General features: G+C 44.2%; 1 protein-coding gene across 1 annotated transcript in view; it reads right to left on the bottom strand.

Moving 5' to 3' along the window:
• Positions 1–9,294, bottom strand: part of PLEKHG3 (pleckstrin homology and RhoGEF domain containing G3) — a 45,252-nt gene extending 35,958 nt beyond the window's left edge. The window contains exon 1 of the mRNA XM_079950327.1: positions 9,130–9,294. Within this exon, the coding sequence (XP_079806453.1) occupies positions 9,130–9,244 (115 nt within the window). The 5' untranslated portion in view covers positions 9,245–9,294. The remainder of the gene's footprint in view (positions 1–9,129) is intronic.
• Positions 9,295–18,590: the final 9,296 nt, after the last annotated feature.

An 18,590-nucleotide genomic window follows, 5' to 3' on the forward strand; every position in this document is an offset into this window, starting at 1 on the left:
GGCACAATGCTTGCCAGCTCCCTCCTGCTTAATCTCAGCATTACCTTTGAGGAACTCAACTAGAAAGAGTGGGGGGGGGATCAGAACTAGCTGTTTCTGCCTGTCCACTGACTCTGCCTTCACCTTTTGTTGGCCCCTGCCTCCTCACTGCCAGTCCCAAGAGGCACCAGCCAACACTGCTTTTGAAGACATGTTTGGAATGACTGGGGATGAGAACCTCACTATAGCCATTTAGCTAAACCTCCCCTTTAGCAGGCAAGGGCCAGGGCCCTGCTACAATCACCCCCTCCATCAGCCAGACATCCACCTTCTGCACTCTAAGTCCATTCTGAATTCATACTTTATTAACTTGTGTTACGATGTAAATTACTACAGTGTGCATGTAACCAGGAAGGAAGATGGTTGTATACCACACTGCCAAAGGAAGCTGAGAATTGCATCACTGCCTGGCTTCCCCAGCTATCTGACACAGAGAGAGAATGTGCAGTAACTTTCTCATCCACGTCCCCATGTGGCAGCCAGGCAGATATTGGCATGTTGCCGCTTTGTAAAATGGTCGCCATGTTCGACTGCAGGGCCCTTTCATCTTAAGCATTTAAAGAAATTCCTTTTTCTTTGATGATTATGGCCAGTTTTACTTTTCCATGCTTGCACAGTAGCAGCAGACAGACCTTTCCAGAGGCTTGTTTAGAGTCTCAAACAAATATTTGCACTGGAATTCATACCAAATATTTCCACTGATCCTTCACTGGGCCAGTGTGAGGGAGCAGGAGGGAAGGGGAGAGGAGAGGAGAAAGGCTGATAAATGGTGTGGGTTCATGGACTTATTGTAAGAGCAGGGAGACCCTTTGCTGGTACAAGGTTTTTTGAAGCAGATGCTTTTATCAGTGGGTTGTGATCTGTGACCATGGGGGCTTAAACCTTGATTATGTTCCTAAGACACTGCTGCCCAACCAAGAATAAATACCTTTGTGGAATTTTTAGAATCCTTTTCATGTCACCTTTAAGCGCCACCCATGACACTACATCCACTGAGCTCTTCCTGACCTTTTGAGATACACTGAGCAGATTAGCAACCCACCCAGGATTACACCCCCGCAGAGACCGCTTGATTGCTGGAAAGTTACGCAGCATACCGGTTCTGCTTATCCATCTGTATACTTATCCATCTGTATACGATGCCTCATGCACATTCCTTCCTTTTAGTTAGCTCTGATCCCTTGCATCTAAATCCATCCCGTGAGAAGAGAATGCCATCGCTCCTTTCCCGGCAGGCTGTCAAAATCTGCAGATTTCAATCTCTCTGCTACTTCGGAAGCAGCCAGACAGATTAGGTCTAACTTTACCCTTAAGAGCAGTGTGCAAGCTTTCCAGGACACAACCAGCTTGATCAGAGTTATTGGCAAGGAGCAGCGGAAACTCCAGTCCAGCCCCACCCCTTACTATTCCCACCTCAGCCAAGGATGACAGATGGTATCACTGTTCTCCTTTGCTATGGTACACCAAGTCAAACCAGCACCACAATGAAAATCTTTTTTCTTTTTGTCAAATGCTACTGGCACCACTGAAGAGATCTTTGTGCAGAAATGATAACTGCATTTCCAAAGATCCCTGAAGAACCTTTAAAAAAAAAAGAAAGAAGTCTGATGGGGTTGTTGCTTCTGTTGCTGATTTCACTGGAAGATTTGAATGGTCATTGCCTTCAATTTTATACTCCCTACTTCTCAGGGGGATGCCAAATAGTCCGGCTTTGGAGCTAGATTTCTCCATTTCCCTGTGGAATGAGCTTCACATGGGACAATTTCAGCTTTTGCTATGCATCGCTAAATGATATCAGCAGAATGGAGAAGCCCCGGATTACATTTTTCTCTTTAGCAACCAAAATACTGAGGAAACTTACAGAAATGTACAACCTACTGAAACACTAAATAACATCTTATCCTTTTATTTGGAAGGAATTTTAGTCCACATCACATTTAACTAGAAGGCCTTGCAATATGTGCTTTGGCTCACTAAGTTGAAGCATCTGGATAATTTTACACCGTCTACATAAGACGCTTCAGTCACCCTAGCACTAAGCTTGTGGCACACTATGGTCTGGATTATGCAAGAAGTGGTGGGGGAGCATTCCTGCCTTAAGGCAGGAAGGTGAACTGCAAGATGCTCTGGTACCTGTTAACCATAAGATCCTGTCTCAAACAAGTGATCCATAATAATTATTTTGCAGAGGCTGAGAGCTGCAACTACCCTTAAATTAGAAAGCAGAAAAATTCTTAGTTGAGGTGAAAGTTGCATCTGTCAGACCAGTCTCTGAACATTACCCCATAACAACATGAGTTCAAAGGCACAACAGACATGGAATGTGACATTTTCCAGGGGACTTCTCTAGATCCAGTATATTCAAAGGGATCTCTCTTTTTAAAAACCAACTCTGCAAAATCTCACTTTGGTACTTTGCCCATTTAGCTCTGTTAGCAAATTGCAGCTTTTACTGCTGTGTGCACTGTGATCTACTATGACCTACAAGAAACAAGTTCCATGTATATGTGACACATGTACAAAATCAAGGATGGCGCTGTGTGAATGCATCATCTCCAATCTACCTCTTCAGTTACATAACAATGGAGAAAATTATGAATGGCACAAAGGTGTTCTCAAGAAGCAGGTCAACAGAACTCTGATGTTACCCCTTTGGCCCCTTGGACAAGTCTAGCTTATTTTTAATAATCACTGAACTTCATTGCAACAACTTCTAAAAGGCTTTGTTAGAATGTTCTAAACTATTTGTATATTGTTCAACACTATACTTGCAGTCAGCAGTTTTATACAATCTGTGCCCAGTGCAAGTCTGCACATCCTCATTTTTTACATAGCGGGGGCACTTCTGGGCCTAGGATCCCCAGTTTGGGTTGGGGAGTGCAATGGCCCTGAACAATTCCATCAATAAACAAGTATATTCAAAATACTGAATAAGGATTAAGCAGTGCTAAATCCAAGTCGACCAGCTTAACTTGTTTGCAATCTGGTTGTCAGTCCGTTTAACACATGTATCATCTCATACCTGCCAGGGAAAGATAATAACATTAGATCTCACTATCAAGATCACCCATTTTATCATGAAATAATTTGGCTCTTAAGTTCTCATGCACAGCAAATGCCTCCCTAATTAAAAGCAAACACAACACACCTTCCGCTTTACCTATTACTGTTGGAGACAAGCTGTGCAATTGTCAGGTCTCCACAGTGCGTTGTGAACAACCTACATCTCTGTGTGTATGAGTGTGTGTATGTTGGGGATTGTGGATGTTTCTGTGCAAAGCAGCGTAGTAATGGGAGCATGCTCACGCTTGCAGACTGGTAATGCACTGGGTGTGACTGTTGATTCAATGAGGCTTGTCTGCTAGGCTCTTTTAATGGCACAGCTGGTATTTTTGTGAGGCAGCTGCTTGCAAAAGCCAAATGAGCTCATCAGGAGTCACCCAAAGACTCTGTGTGAAGAACGGATCCCCAGAGCGGTCTCACAGTGGAGGCCCATTCCCATCTGCAGAGGAAGAACACTAGGAATAAAGGAAGGGAAGCATCCAATTCATAACTGCGCAGCTGGGCAAGAAAGGCAAATTGTATGATCAATACAATACTAAGAGACTAAGGATCTGCCCCACCTTCCACATCCTACACTTGAGGGCAGGATTACAACAGTCACACCAGGGATTACCTCCAACCTCAGAGATTGTCTTTATTATCCATCATATTATTATTGCCCATTAATCATCTCTTCCTCCTTGCACTGTTCTGGCTCATCTCTGAGCTAAACATATACTATATGCTTGTGTGTTGCAACAGAGAGAGAGAGAGAGAGAGAATATCACAGGTTTCAGGATCTCTCTTTTCAGATGTATGTTCATTTCTAGAGCTTACGACGGCAACTGATTTTCCACTGTACACGGCATGGATGAAAGTCCAGATAGCTCAGTGCCCTTTACTGTAACTTCCAGCACTGCCCACAATCACTCTTCAGCAGACACCTTTCACTTCTTGCCTGTTACTTCTTTGTGACTTTGCAAAGAACCAAGGAATTAAAATAAAATGAAGGCTCGTGTTTTGCATTCCCCCCCACCCGTGACCTGTTCTTGTTAGTCTTGTAATGTTTTATTATTTATGTTTGTATGCAGAAATTATAATAATTGCTTTGTGAAGGTTTTTCACCGATTCTGTAACAGATAATTAATAAAAATCTAAAACAAAATAATGGTCAATAATAGGATGGCCCACTATTTCTCAGTTGACCACGGCATAAGCAACAGCGCACAGCTGAGGCCGTGCTGTACCAAATGAGAGTTGTGGGGGAAGAGGCCCCCCCAAGTATCAAATCACATTATCGCATAAGAAGTTCTGAAACACAGCACTGCCTAGGGTGGTTTCATAGAGCTCATTATTCCATTCTGAGTCCTCGGTACCCACGAGTGAGGGAGAGAAGGGAATGGGGTGAGGAGGGGATAAGGAGCTGAATAGAAAAGTATGATGGAGCAGAGAGTTTGAAATTAAAGGGCAGCAGAGGCCAAAATGTCATTCCTGCAGCTGTAGCAGCCGCCGCCACCAGCCTGTCTGGAATTCCAGTGCCAGCTCCCCTACACATGCACAAGCACACACACATACACACTCCTACTAGCTAGCTGCATCGGGAGTTATTGTTTTTGCCAAGTTAACATTTCGGAATCCAGTTCATTCTTGGAGATTCGGTGCTCGTACTGTGTTTGCCTATGCAAATCACACTGTGGAAGAGGAAAAGGGTTTATAAACCATATAATGGAAGGGGTTCCGTACTGCATTTGTACACAAAAGCCAATTGCATTGAACTGAGAGCTGAATCTACATCCTGGGAAGGAGAAAGAAGATCTGTGTCTCTTGAGAAGTCCAGGGACTTTCATGGGCTGCTCACTGAGAGAGAAAAAATACATTTAACTAGGAGATTCTATGTTGTCAAACACACCTTTGTTAACCTAGGCGTTCTCCTTTGTACGCAAGAAGGACCTTGCAAGGAAATGCAACACAGCTATTAATGTAAGAGCACAAGGGCCTGCTAGATCAGGGCAAAGGCGAATCTGGTTCAGCATCACAGTGGCCAACCAGATGCCTAGGGGAAGCCTGAAAGCACAACCTGAGCACAACCGCATCCTCATGAATTCAAGCAACTGGAATTCAGGGGCATGCTGCCTCCAACAGAGGACAATGTGGCTAGTAGCCACTGGTAGCCTTATCCTTCATGAATTTCTCTCTCTCCTAAAGCCATCCAAGTTGGTAGCCATCATTGCATCCTGTGAGAACGAATTCATCTATGAGTGTGGGAAGAAGTACTTTTGGGGGTCTGTCCCGAATCTTCCAACATACGGCTTCACTGGATGTCCAAGATTCGCAGTATTATGAGAGAGCAAGAAGAGCTTCCTCTGGCCACGCTCTCCACAAGATGCGTAATTTTACCTGCTTTTTCTCAAAACTGAAAAGCTCCTTATGTTGTAGCCTTTCCTCATGGGGGAGTTACTCTGTTTCCTTTATCATTTTGGTTGCCCCTTTTGGAATGCTTTTCCAGCTCTACAATATCCTTTCCGAGGTGAGGCAAATACACAGTATTCCAAAGGCAGACCCACCATAGATTTGTATAATGGCATTAGGATGTTGGAAGTTTTATTTTCAGTTCCTTTCCTAATGATCCCCACCATGGGATTTATACTTTCCACAACTGCCACACATGGGATCGGCATCTTCACTGAGCAGTCCACTATCTGCCTAAGTTCTCATTCCTGATCAGTCAACTCCAGTTCAGATCCCATGAGCGTATATGTAAAATAATAATAATAATAATAATAATAATAATAATAATTATTACCCCCTTGTGCATCCTTCCGCACTTGTTTACAGTGAATTCCACTGGCCATTCCACCAAGGGTTCATCCACACTTCCGTTTGCCCCATACTTTCTAGGCATGGGTCCAAACAGCCTTTCATTTATCCCATTGCTTTCCCCAGAAAAACCCACTACTATCACAAACATCAATCTGCCGACATCAATCGATAGGCATTTGCTCCGATTCAGTGGTAAACAGCAGGTTTTCCCAGGGGAAAGCAGCGGGACAAGCGGAAAAGTGTGGACAACCCCTAATTTAGGAGACATCCCTTTGGAGCTCTTCACAGTAACTTTTTACTTTAACCATCGTCAACTATTTGGAATAAGCAACATCTCTTATTGTTTATTGGCTGCTATATGTATTAATAGCATATCACTTGCTCTTCAACTGGTGGGTCGGGACCCACTAGTGCGTTGCTACCTGAACCTAGGTGGGTTGTAACAGGAACACGACCACTATGCAAATATATGGTAAAAGATCAAGAAATAGGTCCCCAAATGAAAATTTGGGTTAAAAGTGGGTCCTGGGTCTGAAAAGGTTGAATATAAATAGATTATATTCTAGTCATTTGGGAAGGAATCCCATAGCAAGATGAGGTGGTGAGGATCCAGTGGATATCCGGCTGTGCAAGGAAGTTCCGAACACAGCCAGGCTACACCAGCTTAACTTCTTCATCCTCAGCTATATTTCCCCCATCTCATCTCAGCCAGGGCCCAGTGGAGTTTAATCTGGCATATGCTCTGAAAAAGGGGTGCTCTGGGGGCAGGACATGGGCAGAACCATAAAGGGGAAAAGTTAGGCTGGATCCTAAGCCTGTTCAGATCGGTCACATGACCTGGTAATGTGATGCACCTGGTAAAGCTAAAAAGGGTGCTGTAATTCAAGCACTATTTTAAAGGCTCGTTTCGCCTCTGCCAGCCTTAGGCCACCTCATTCAGCAGTAGCCCCACTGCTGAACCGTTTCAATCTGATGTAACTGTACTCTGTCTTCACTTACACCAGCATGCTTTTTAGCGGCTTCTTGTGTATTGGATTGCTCTCTTATGGGTATGTGACTTGGTTAGTTCACTCGGTATCTGAATATTATGTTTTCTATTCACATCCGAACCCAATACCCTTGCTGCTGCACCATGTTACATCAAAATAGCCTATTGCCATTTACCACCATCGCAAATGTAGCCATTGTGAAACAAAGGCAAATTATGGTTTATCTGTCAACATGGCCAAGCACATAATGACATTCTCTGTCATTACCCTTCTCAGGCTGGGTTATCAGGGACAAGTTCTGCCCTGTTTCAACAAGAAAACCCAATGATGTGGGCAGAAGTTCTTTAACATTATTGTGAACAACCAAGGCAACCACATCTCTCCAGGAATGTGCAAAAGGAGCCTGGGATACTTTGAATTTTCAGTGCTTGACATAAACCTGACTGAAGCTGTACCGTGTGGCAGAATGCCTCTGTGGCTGTGTGACAGTTTGCACAGTCATGTCAACACCACAAGCTGGGAAAGGCCTTCCCTGCTGGAGACACATCCACTAAACATGAATTCACTGGCTCCTTATCTGTTAAAACAGCATATCTGTGAAAAGGCAAGTGTAAAGTAGGCCTGGGCCACAGGTTGCAATAATACCGGTGAAACAAGAATTCTGGGTTGCCTCTTTCTCTTTGGATAATAATAACCAATTCCTATGACTAAACATACTGGATGGAAGCTTGAAGTTAAGAGCCAAGCTATAAATGTCCAAGAATGCCCTGCCAGTTGAGAATTCACATTATGTTAGCTTTAGGCACACAGGAAGGTGCTTTAAATGGGAGAGCATTTAAACAAATTATCCCCTTATCTGCGGCCTGAAATGACATGGCCCAAATAATGATGTTACCATGTGATATTTCAGAATGCATAGTTTTCCTTTGAGCCTTTGAAGTAGGACTTAATTCCACATGCATGTGTTTACATTCATTGCATTACTTCCCTCCAAGTTTTAGCATTCTCAGTGCATTTATGCAGCTCAAAACCCTCCAAGGTTGAAATTCACACATTGAGGTCGTACATGATGTTAGTGGGTTGGTTGACAATCAACACATTTTAAAACAACTGCACATAAAAGCAGGACCTCTCATTCCTGTAGACCACAAGTGGTTAAAAAAAACCATGGCGGGTTTTCTGGCTACTTTCTCACATTTTGAAATAAAGTTTTGTTGCAACCCTGAGATAACCGATTGAGATAATATTTTAAACTATTTTTAGAATTTTTTTATCATTGCTGCCTCAGCCAAACATGGTTGCTTCAGGAGGAAGGGCAGGGTATAAAAGGAGCAAAAACGATAATGATAACAAGGGCAAAGCAGGAAGAGAAGCCCACAGGAACAGAACCTAAAGGAAAAATCTGCATACTACTACCCACAAGGGCACAATCAGGCACCATATTGAGGGGTGTCCCAAATTATTTCAATGAAACGCTGTAAAAAAAAACAACCACAGTATTTGAGATGTCAGTCTCAGAGAATAAAGGCAAAAAAGGACTTCTCTTATTAGACTAATGATATGTGTAAGGAAGAACTCAAAAACCACACAGACCTCTATTGGTTCAGTGATAGATATTGCTTTCCCTATGTATAGGTCCTCAAAAATCTCCCAAAACTGAGAGGTCGTCTCCCCACTTTTACTATGCAACAGGGGTTGGGAACCTGAAGCCCTCCATATCCTGTTGGACTCCAGCTCCGATCATCCCTCATGCTGGTGACAACTGGTGGGAGTTGTGGCCCTATATATGCTGCTGGGCTACAGGTTCCCCACCTGCTACTACACAATCATGTTTTAAAATTTCTGAAAAGCCAGATTTAAATAATTTACAATGGGAGTTGCCCAACCTAAGCAGGCAGACACACACCCCACAGAGGGAGGAGGGGCAGGAGGGAAGCAAGGCAGGAGTCAGGTGAGGGGTGAGACTACAGGCCAGTGTGTTTTAGGGAAACGATTATATGCACATGTCTGCACTGATCTCCTGACATAACAACATTCCTGAACAGCAGGAGATGGAGAGCTACAGTTTTCGCTCTAATAGCCCCCTGGAGTCACTGGCCAGCCTCGAATTCCCTCCTATTCCAAAGCCATTCACATTATCTTCAGGTTCACACACGGCCATCAGGTTTCCCCTGGAGGGGGGGCACGAACAGTTTAAGCCTCAAACCCAATTATTTCCCATTTGCGGTTAAAAACTCACCACTCCCGGTGGCTGAGGGCACATACACACCATTAGGCCACATTATTTCTGGCGAATTGCTCCAAAATTCCTCAGATACTCCAGTCCCGCCTTTCCAGTCCACTATTCCACCCATGAGAATTCGCTTGGAGGGGTCGGAAAATTCACCTCAGTTGTGCAACCGAAGAGTAACTAAAAGCGATTTCAACGGCAACCTTTCCCTATCTACTTTCCTGGAAGTAAACCGTCGGAGCTCAACGGGTCTTACTTCTGAGCCAGGCACGTATGGGATGGAAAACTATAGTGCCTCAAGGGACCTTAAGGAAAGGGGGAAAGCAAACATCCGCGATTTCCTTCTGTGGTACTTTAGGGAGGAGGATGCATACGGACTTGCCTAATTCAAAAGGCGCATCAAGAAAGGCGCAACTGCGCCCGCGCGCGCGTTTCCCGGGCTCAGCAGGATCCCAAGAGCCGTCTACAGAATTCCCGGGTGTGGGTGAGAGAGAAAGAACTCTTATTTACAGACGGCCGTGCGAGAGCAGCAAAAGTAGGTCCACGCCTCCCTTAACAACTCGGGAAGCGCGCGATTATATGTAGCAGCACAAACCCATTTCCGCGTGGGCGGGCAAAGCTTTTTAGAGGATAAGCGATTCCGAATAATCCCTGGGGAGGTGGGAACCCCGACGGCAGGGAGGCACCTGCGCCCGGATGAGCACACCCGTCCGGGGACGGGGCCGTGTCCAGGGAAACGGCGAGCGCGAGACAAGGGACTGAAGGAGAGTCGCCAAATCCCAGTCCGGAGAATGCACACGATCCTTAATCCCGTCTCCGGTGCAAAAGAGAGACTCGAGAACCCCCGTCCCATAGGGGTTTGGATCCAGAGCCACTTAATGCAGACAGCGATTTCCGCCCCCCCCCCCCAAGAAAAAAAAAATCCTCCAAGAGTCTAGTCACCCGATATTTTTTTAAAAACACAAAAAAACTGACCCGGGTTCAGTAAAGCCGTGCAAGCCGCTCCGGCGCTCAGCAGTTCGAGATCCACGCGACGAAAGACTCCGCTGAGATTAGAGCTGGCCAGGCAGGAAGCTCCCCGCCGAAGGAGGCTTTTAGGGAAAGAAGGGGGAAAGAAAGAGCGGGCGGGTCACCAACGCTCCGGGTAGGTGGAGACTCCGGAGCCGCAAGGAGGGGCCGCGGTCGGAGGAAGCGAAGCGGCTCTTCCCTCTTCCTAGTAATTATTAACCCAGAGCTACCTGGGCCGCCGCCGCCGCCACGCGCAGTTTCTCCTCTCCCGGGGAGGGCGCGCCACTAGGCCGGGCGGAGCAAGTCGGAGTTGCTGAGCTATAGCTCGGGGCAATGGCACCGCCCCGAAACTCCCGCCTGCCTTGCCCTTGCCCTCCCCGTGCCAGATTTAGGACAAGGTGGTGGAGGGGGGAGACGCTCCCCTGGCCTGACCCTGTCGGTATCGGACTCGGAGGCACCTGCTAACGATCGCCTCCATATGGAACGCCACACCAAAAAAGGGGGACAAAGGTGATGTTTTTATATTGGGCCAAGCTTCCGTTAGTATAACAGTAGTACAGAAACTGCCGGGGTGTAGTAAACTAGCCGTAACGAACCATATATCAAACGTTATAATTTGTGGATTGAATCCAGACTACGAATTTTTAACCATTATATGGGTTAATTGGCTTACCAATTACAGGACGCCTGTGTTGTCAACAACTGTTTTGTGAGTTACCACAGCTAATTGCATGATTGCACTCTTCTGCATTTGCATTTGCTTTCACTCCAAACTCAGGGTGTATAATTACCCCCCTTCAAACCATGTTGTACATATGTAACATTTCATGTATCTGGTTCAATGGATGGGGAGTCTTTGAAAACATATGCTCTAATAAATTTCTTAGCCTTTTAGGTGGCTAGAAAAAATCCTTGATTTTGCTGCAAGAGACTTCGTCCAATGCACAATTGTCCATAAAAGCTGGTTCTAGAAGAAATTTGGCACTTCACCTGTGCTACAAGATACGTTGCTGTCAATAATGGCAACACTGTAGATGGGCAGGGCTTTGAGTGAGGATAATAATGTGCTTGACCTTATGTCTGATCTGTATGTTATGGTTCTAGGTCTGTGGCTGGATATAGACTCATATGTACATTCACTTGAATAAAGTATGTTTTTAAATAATTCTTCATTTAAAAATAAAAAGGAAACAGGATTTTAAAGTAAATCCCATTAGAATCAGTGGGACTTTTCCCAGCCAAGTATTCTTAGGATTGGGCTGGAAAATGTTATGTTTCCACAAGCATTTCCAAACTACAGTAATGTCACATAGACAAAGCAAACTGCTTTGGAAAACCTGTCACTTTTTATTTGACCATTTATACAATTTCAGCTAAGAGTGCTGAGTTAACCACTTCAATAGAAGACCAGACTATTGATCTTGTAGTATTTATTTTAATTACAGCTGCCAGTTGCCACTTCACTCATTCACATCCATCTTTTGTTGTGTTTGGCACAAAACTCAGAGATGCCATGCCTGTCAAACAACGGATTCCACAGCTATGGAAGAAACAGAAAACTAAACCTATAACCAATGCTTATACTGTAAATGCTTAATGGATTTTGGTAAGGCAGAAATTCAGGAACTTAGAGAAGTGTGGAACAGTGAATTAGAAGATATTACACAGCCTAAACAATAGAATATTGCTTTAGAGTCTATACAGAGTATTTCCTTGGATCTGAGATTGATTCAGGAAAAATTAATATTTTGAGTATATTGGACTCCACAACTTCTGTATAAGATTGTACTGTCTAGTACAGAAGGGTGTTGTAATGCTGAAAATGCCTCTTTGAGGTATATGATGTGAGCTTATCCAGTGGTCTGAAGTTGTTAAAAGGTAAAGGTAAAGGACCCCTGACAGTTAAGTCCAGTCGCAAACGACTCTGGGGTTGCGACGCTCATCACGCTTTACTGGCTGAGGGAGCCGACGTTTGTCTGCAGACAGTTTTTCCGGGTCATGTGGCCAGCATGACTAAGCCGCTTCTCCAGAGCAGCACACGGAAACGCCATTTACCTTCCCGCCAGAGCGGTACCTATTTACCTACTTGCACTTTGATGTGCTTTCGAACTGCTAGGTTGGCAGGAGCTGGGACTGAGTGATGGGAGCTCACCCCATCACAGGGATTCGAACTGCCAACCTTTCAATTTGAAAGTTGTTACTCGCCTCAATTTTGTATTGGCAAAATCCTTTATATTTGCTGACATTTATATACTTTTTAATTATGTCCCTATAATATGAGGTTTAATGGATGGACAAAAGTAGGTTTTGCAAGCCTTTATGGTGGTTAAGAGACTTATATTTCAAGCCTGGAAGGATAAACAACTACTGCCAAATACACAATGGTCTGAGGACCTCACTGCCCAGCTACATGAACATATTTCATATAGGCATCAGTTTCAGTTTTGGACATCTGGAGGGCTTATATTGATGTATACCTTTAATTTAAGATTTATTTATTGATGGTCACTGTATCCATAATGTGAACTGATGGTGGTTTCTGTTACTGTTACTACTACTAATAACAATAATAATAACAATAATTTGTTATCATGTTGGTGTTTTGTGTTCTCTTTCCTCTTTAATTTTATTTCCTCTTTTTCCATTTCCTTTTCCTTGTAAAATCTGCAAATTAAAATAAAGAAAGAAAGAAATGCCATGGGATAAACAGGTAAACATTTTATGACTGAATACTTAGCTTTCCCTGTCAGTGGTAGCAATTTACAGTCATCTTAAATAAAGCACATAACATTTATAGGTAGGCAGGCCTGATTCTAAGTTGGTGTTACTCAAACATTTCAGCAGCCCTCAGAGATCAAACATGGGTTGCAGATTTTTTTTTTTTAATGAACATCGGTCACTGTTTACACAACAGAAAGGGAGGAGCTAGAGGGGGGTTCATTCCTGAGGACATCTGTGATTGGCACGGGATTTGTCTGAATCTATCAAGTAAGGTTTATTGTGAGTAGCAAAGCAATTTCATCCAATGCAACAATCTAAGAAATCTTTATGCACAATAAGACCTCTCCTTTGTGATTATGGTTATACACTGAAAATTAATAAAACTTATTATTAACAAATAAATTAAAAAGACCTCTCCTATGAAGTGCTTCTGTGGTAACATACATTGAAATAAATTATTCCCAGAGACTCATGTGCAACCCTGCATTGAACCTAAGGGAGGCTGATGCTGGCCCTATCTAGTGTTTTACCCTGGATGCACAGCTATTAGTCATTATAGCTAAATAGAACCTCCATGCACAGAGACAGTATATCTTTTCATACTGCATGGGGATGGCCATCAATTTTATGCTCTTCTGGTAGACTTCCAGAGGCAATTGGCTGGCTTCTGTTGGACGAATAATGCTTATTTAGATGTGCAGTGATCTGATCAGGCATGCTAGGATGTGTAGACAAAAGTATGAGAATAAAAATGTGAAAATAATTCATGCAGTACAATATATACGTGCAATATTTTAGGAAATAACAAGAGGCCAGGGTGTGCACCATGACACTATATGATTGCATGTGGAATTATTTGAGCCAAAATAGGATGCTTGATGCCTTTTTTAAAGCTTGACTGAGTTTTCATGCGCATGTAACAAGCTGTAATCTACAGAGCTGCAAGCTACCTAAATGTAATGGCAAATATGCCAGAAAGGCAAATATATCTTCCAGATACCCAAAACATGACCCAAAATACAACCAACCAGACGCAAGTTGCAGCATTGTAGGTGTCAGGCACCCATAATTTCTGGATTTAGTAAGTGTTAGAATGCAATCAGTGTTTGGAGAGTTAAACTGGTAGATACACTCTTAATAGCTGGATTCATCTTCCCTTGTTCAGGCCAACCTGATAATGGCTGAGTCATTAAACAAACAAAGACAGGGTGATGACCCATCAAGAAAGCCATAAGCAAAGCTCTGGGTTAACTAGAAGAACAAAGGCTAGTAGCATAGTTCAGGTTAGCAGTTTTTGCTTGATGTGAGTTGGAGGGAAATCGTTCCAATCTGTAAGCAGCAATGCAACAGAGAAGCAATATTAGTGGGGTGGGAGAGCTGAGAATAATGTCAATATATTTTTATGGTAAGCGTTGCAGGAGGTAGCCTAGATGATCCTTGGGGTCCCTTCTAACTCTACCATTCTATGATATGGAGGGGGGCTCTCCCATCTCACTATATAGATGGCTGCCTAGTACAGGGTTAGGAGTGATACAATGTAGGAGTAAAGCAACAGATTAGAGAGAACCCGATGGCTGGCATCCTTTAGAATTCAGGGCTGCACCTAGGATAGAAACAATAACCTCTGGGGGTGTAACGTTGTGCACCCTTCCATCATAGGCTCAGGTTGTATATGTGTGTAAATAAACCATATATCATAAAGACACCACAGTCTCTTCTGTGCCTCATTGTCCAAAAAGGAAACACAAACACAGGGTAAAACATGCCTGGAACTCCCTGGAATCTCACATGGCTGTGAAGTTTGCGGGTGGTGTTTAACAATGCGTTAACAGGCATGCCCCTTGGGGGAAATAGTATATCTGCCCCACCCACCCCACTAGCTTGTTCACTTCTACAGCTTCTTTTCAAGAATGTGGAGTTGTGAACCAAGATGAAAGGATATTAGGTAGGACCTGAGAGACAAAGATTAAAATCCTCCTCAGCCATGAAGATCCCTGGGCCAGTCACTGTTGCTCAGCCTAGCCTCCCTCACAGAGTTGTTGTGAGGATAAATTGGGGAGTGGAAGAACCCTGAGCTCCTTAGAGGAAAGCTAAAAGCTCACATAAATAGGTATATAATAAGCAAAAAGTTAGTAGGTGAGGGGCCCCCATTACCTGAGTATAAGCCTCCTTGAATACACATGCATAGGATTGGGCAGTGACAGGGAAGTTTCAAGAGTGGGAACCCTGATTCATAAGTGAGCATCCCTTCTCACTAGGTAGGGGGCAGGGCAGCAGGAGACAGCCCCAGACACACCATAATCTCTTCCCCCATCCACCCAATACCACCCAGGAAGAAACAGTGGCGGGGGGGGGGGGGAGAGAGGACTTGAAGTTAAAGAGGCAATGCAAACCCCGCTGTTTCAGATTCTGCATCTCTGAAGGTGACTTTCAGTTGGAAGGTATCTCCTGCAGCCATCAGATAACTTTATGCATGCATGCAGTGTTCAAAATTCCCATTGTTCTAGGTGCATTTTGCAACAGGGAATTTCTTAGTACTGTGTCTAAGATTTCAGATTAAAACTGCAGAGTGGAAGGAAACAAGGACCTTCCAGCTACTCTGAAGACTGGAGAAGAGACCCTCTTAAGAACATTAAGGGGGTGGACAGGGGAAGGACTAGGCCATATGAAAAATGAACATATATTTTAGCTGCAGTTCATTCATTTCCAGATTTGTATTCTTGTTATAAAAAAGTGAGCCTAGACATTCCATTGTTGCCCCCATAACCTCGGTTTAAGGTGCCATTTAGTTCCTAGCTTCCATATCTCAGTTTCTAACGCTATCTGCTTGTGCCCATTCATCAGGACCAGCAGAACGGTTGTCAGAGAGAAAAGGCTAAAATGCTGTAGGGCAAACTATGTGTGCCATTGGCACCTCAGCTTCCCTTGTAGACCTGATTTCCTAAATTTCCCATTAGTCCAATGGATAGTCAGGCCTTGAGAAGCATGGAACTAGAAAGGGTTGGTCAGGTACAGAGATAGGCAGTGGGAAGGTTGCCTTTGCCTCTCCCTGAGGATATGTGAAATACAGGTGGGTCCGCTTAGAAGCTGTCCTGGTCCACCATTGTGTCTCTGTTCCAGCCCAGGGCCTGTTCTAGCTAGTGCCTACGTTCCCAGAAGCAGGCCTTCGTCAGCCACCTGACTGGCACAATAATGCTGCCATTCTGCATAGGAAGACAGGGTGCATTGTACAGCCACAGCCGCCTAAGAGCTGTTCATGCAGCTCTTCTGCCTGAAAGGAAGTATTGTTTGAGATGACCCAGCCCTTCAACCTCTTCCCAACACCAGGGAGGCAGAGCTGCTCCCAGCAGACAGAACAGCGCCATTCAGAGTCCTCCACATCTCCATCCCACAGCAGCTGCTGGTGGCCCTACCCTCTCTTGGTGCTGTGAGGCCCTAGAACAACAAGGACTTAGGGAGGCAGGGCAGGCTGGACCTTGCCACTGAAAGCTGCACCTTCAGCCATGGAACACACAGCAGAAGGAAGGAGGATGAAATAATCTAAGTGCCAGCTGCTGGTTCTGTTCCCAGTTCCAGCGAGAGATTATTCTTGTCAGGGCTGAGGGATTGCACTGGTTCATGGTAGTGCTGTATGGAATGTGTGTCACGCAGTTTAGGGACCACCCAGAACCAAAACCTTGTTCTGAGAAACAACTCCCAGAATAGCAGAAGATAAGCATTGGGTAAGGTGGGGAAACTTCCTTTAATTGAAGTTTATAGTTATTTAATAACAAACAAGGCAACCAAAAACAAACAACACTTGTTTGCTAATTACAGGGGGTTTTATCAGCACAATATATTTCCACATGTATCATGTTGAAAAATGGAGATAACCTTGTCACAAAGTTGGATTAGTCACCAGAGGGCAAGGAGGATGTCCATTTATTAATACAGCTAATAAATGGAAACCATATAAAATAGTATCAAAATGTTCCCTTTTTTGCTTTACCTTGAATAACCACTCTATCCTCTGCGAAGCACTCAAGCAGTGCTACATGATCCCATATTTTAACATACAAACCGTGTTTTGTAGGAGGTGTATTCCCTTTCCAACAGCCTGTTAATTCTACTTGAGCCACTGCCAATAACACTGCTAGTAATTTGTTATGCTTAATTTCCTCATTAAGCTCACTTTTGATTGACTAGAGTGCCAACACTGGTCTAACTGAAGTTTTTTGCTAGTAATCTTAACCAGCTCTAAGAACGCTTCCTCTGAAAACTTGTTTGCAAAAGGACAGCTCCACCACATGTAGAATAGTGATCCTCTCTCAGCACATCCCCAACTGCATGATGGAAACACTTATTTGCCATGTAGGGCAGTTTTAGAGGAATCCTAAAAGGTGGCTTGCTGGATTCTCACAAAGATAGTGTATAAACTGGGAGGGGGAGTTAGTCCACACACTATCTGATTCACTATCTTTAAACTCTCTAAAATCATTCTTCCACACCTTCTTAATGTCATCTGTCATGCCCATTACATGCTGTTAGGGAGGATAACTTTTGGCAATAACCATGCCAATGGGAGCTATGTTGCAGGTGAACATATCCCAGGCTAGCTGCTGTTCCTGTGAACAGAGCAAACAGCAGGTTGACAGAAACACTGGCAGAAAACAATATTGGAAGAAGTGCCCTAGAACACTAATAGAACAGTAAAATGAATGGGAATCTAAATTTCTGCCTTTCTATCACCAACTGGCTGATTTACAGCACTTCCTGATTTACACTGCGGTCATGTAGATTTCTCAGAAATCTTCCTAAAAACATAGGATTACCAAGGATACAGAGGTCACACCTAAGATGTATTAGAAAGCCAATATATCCTGCTGAACATATTTAGCAACAGGCATTGTCCTTAATGCTCAGTCACAGCAAACATGGAGAGAAGGTTGGATGGTTGTGGGGGTGGATAGGGGCACCTCAGCTTTGTTGCCCCATGCCTGGCACAGACGGCCATGGCAGGCAGCACCACTGCGGGTCCAGCCCTACTGCTTCTTACCAAACCCTGCAAAAATACCCTTCCTCCATCAAAACTCTCTCTTTGAATTCTAAAATATATTTGAATATTTTTTATAAAAAAATAACTGCTTAACTTTGGCTGGATTGTGCCCTACCATTTTGTGACCTAAATAAACTATAGCAAACTTTAGAGAGGAAATGAATGTTCCTCTTCTCTGCCGTCATAGGTAAATCAAGGGCCTCTTTTTTGCAAATGTCCTAAACTACCTGAGTTGCTCCTTTTCCCGTGTAGTTTTTTTTTTTTAAATTACAGTATAACAATAAAACAACATTGAAACGCTTATCCGTGAAGCCATCTGCTTGCATTTCCCCCTTCGCTAGCTTACACCACTGAAGTCATTTTTCATCCAAGTCTGCCTGGCTGCCACTCTTTGCCAACCTGGTTCTTCCCAGAGGTCTTGGACTACAACTCCCATCAGGCCCAGCCAGCAGATGTTTCGACAGGAAATGCAGTCCAAAACATCTGGAGGGGCGCCAGGTTGGGCAAACCTGCTCCATAAAATGCCCCTTCCCTATTGCGCCTGGTCTAACTGGACGGGCGTCTGGCTGCGCTCCTTGCCCAGCAGTCGCTCCATCTAGCCCTTCGCAGGACAGAGACCCCTCAGGCCACCTCTACTTCCCATGATTCACCGCGAAAGCAGGCTCTGTTCGGCCGCGCCCCCTTCCCACTATCCCGTGATCCACTG

Source organism: Podarcis cretensis, assembly GCF_951804945.1.
Source record: "Podarcis cretensis genome assembly, chromosome: 1".
In the NCBI taxonomy this organism is placed as follows: domain Eukaryota; kingdom Metazoa; phylum Chordata; class Lepidosauria; order Squamata; family Lacertidae; genus Podarcis; species Podarcis cretensis.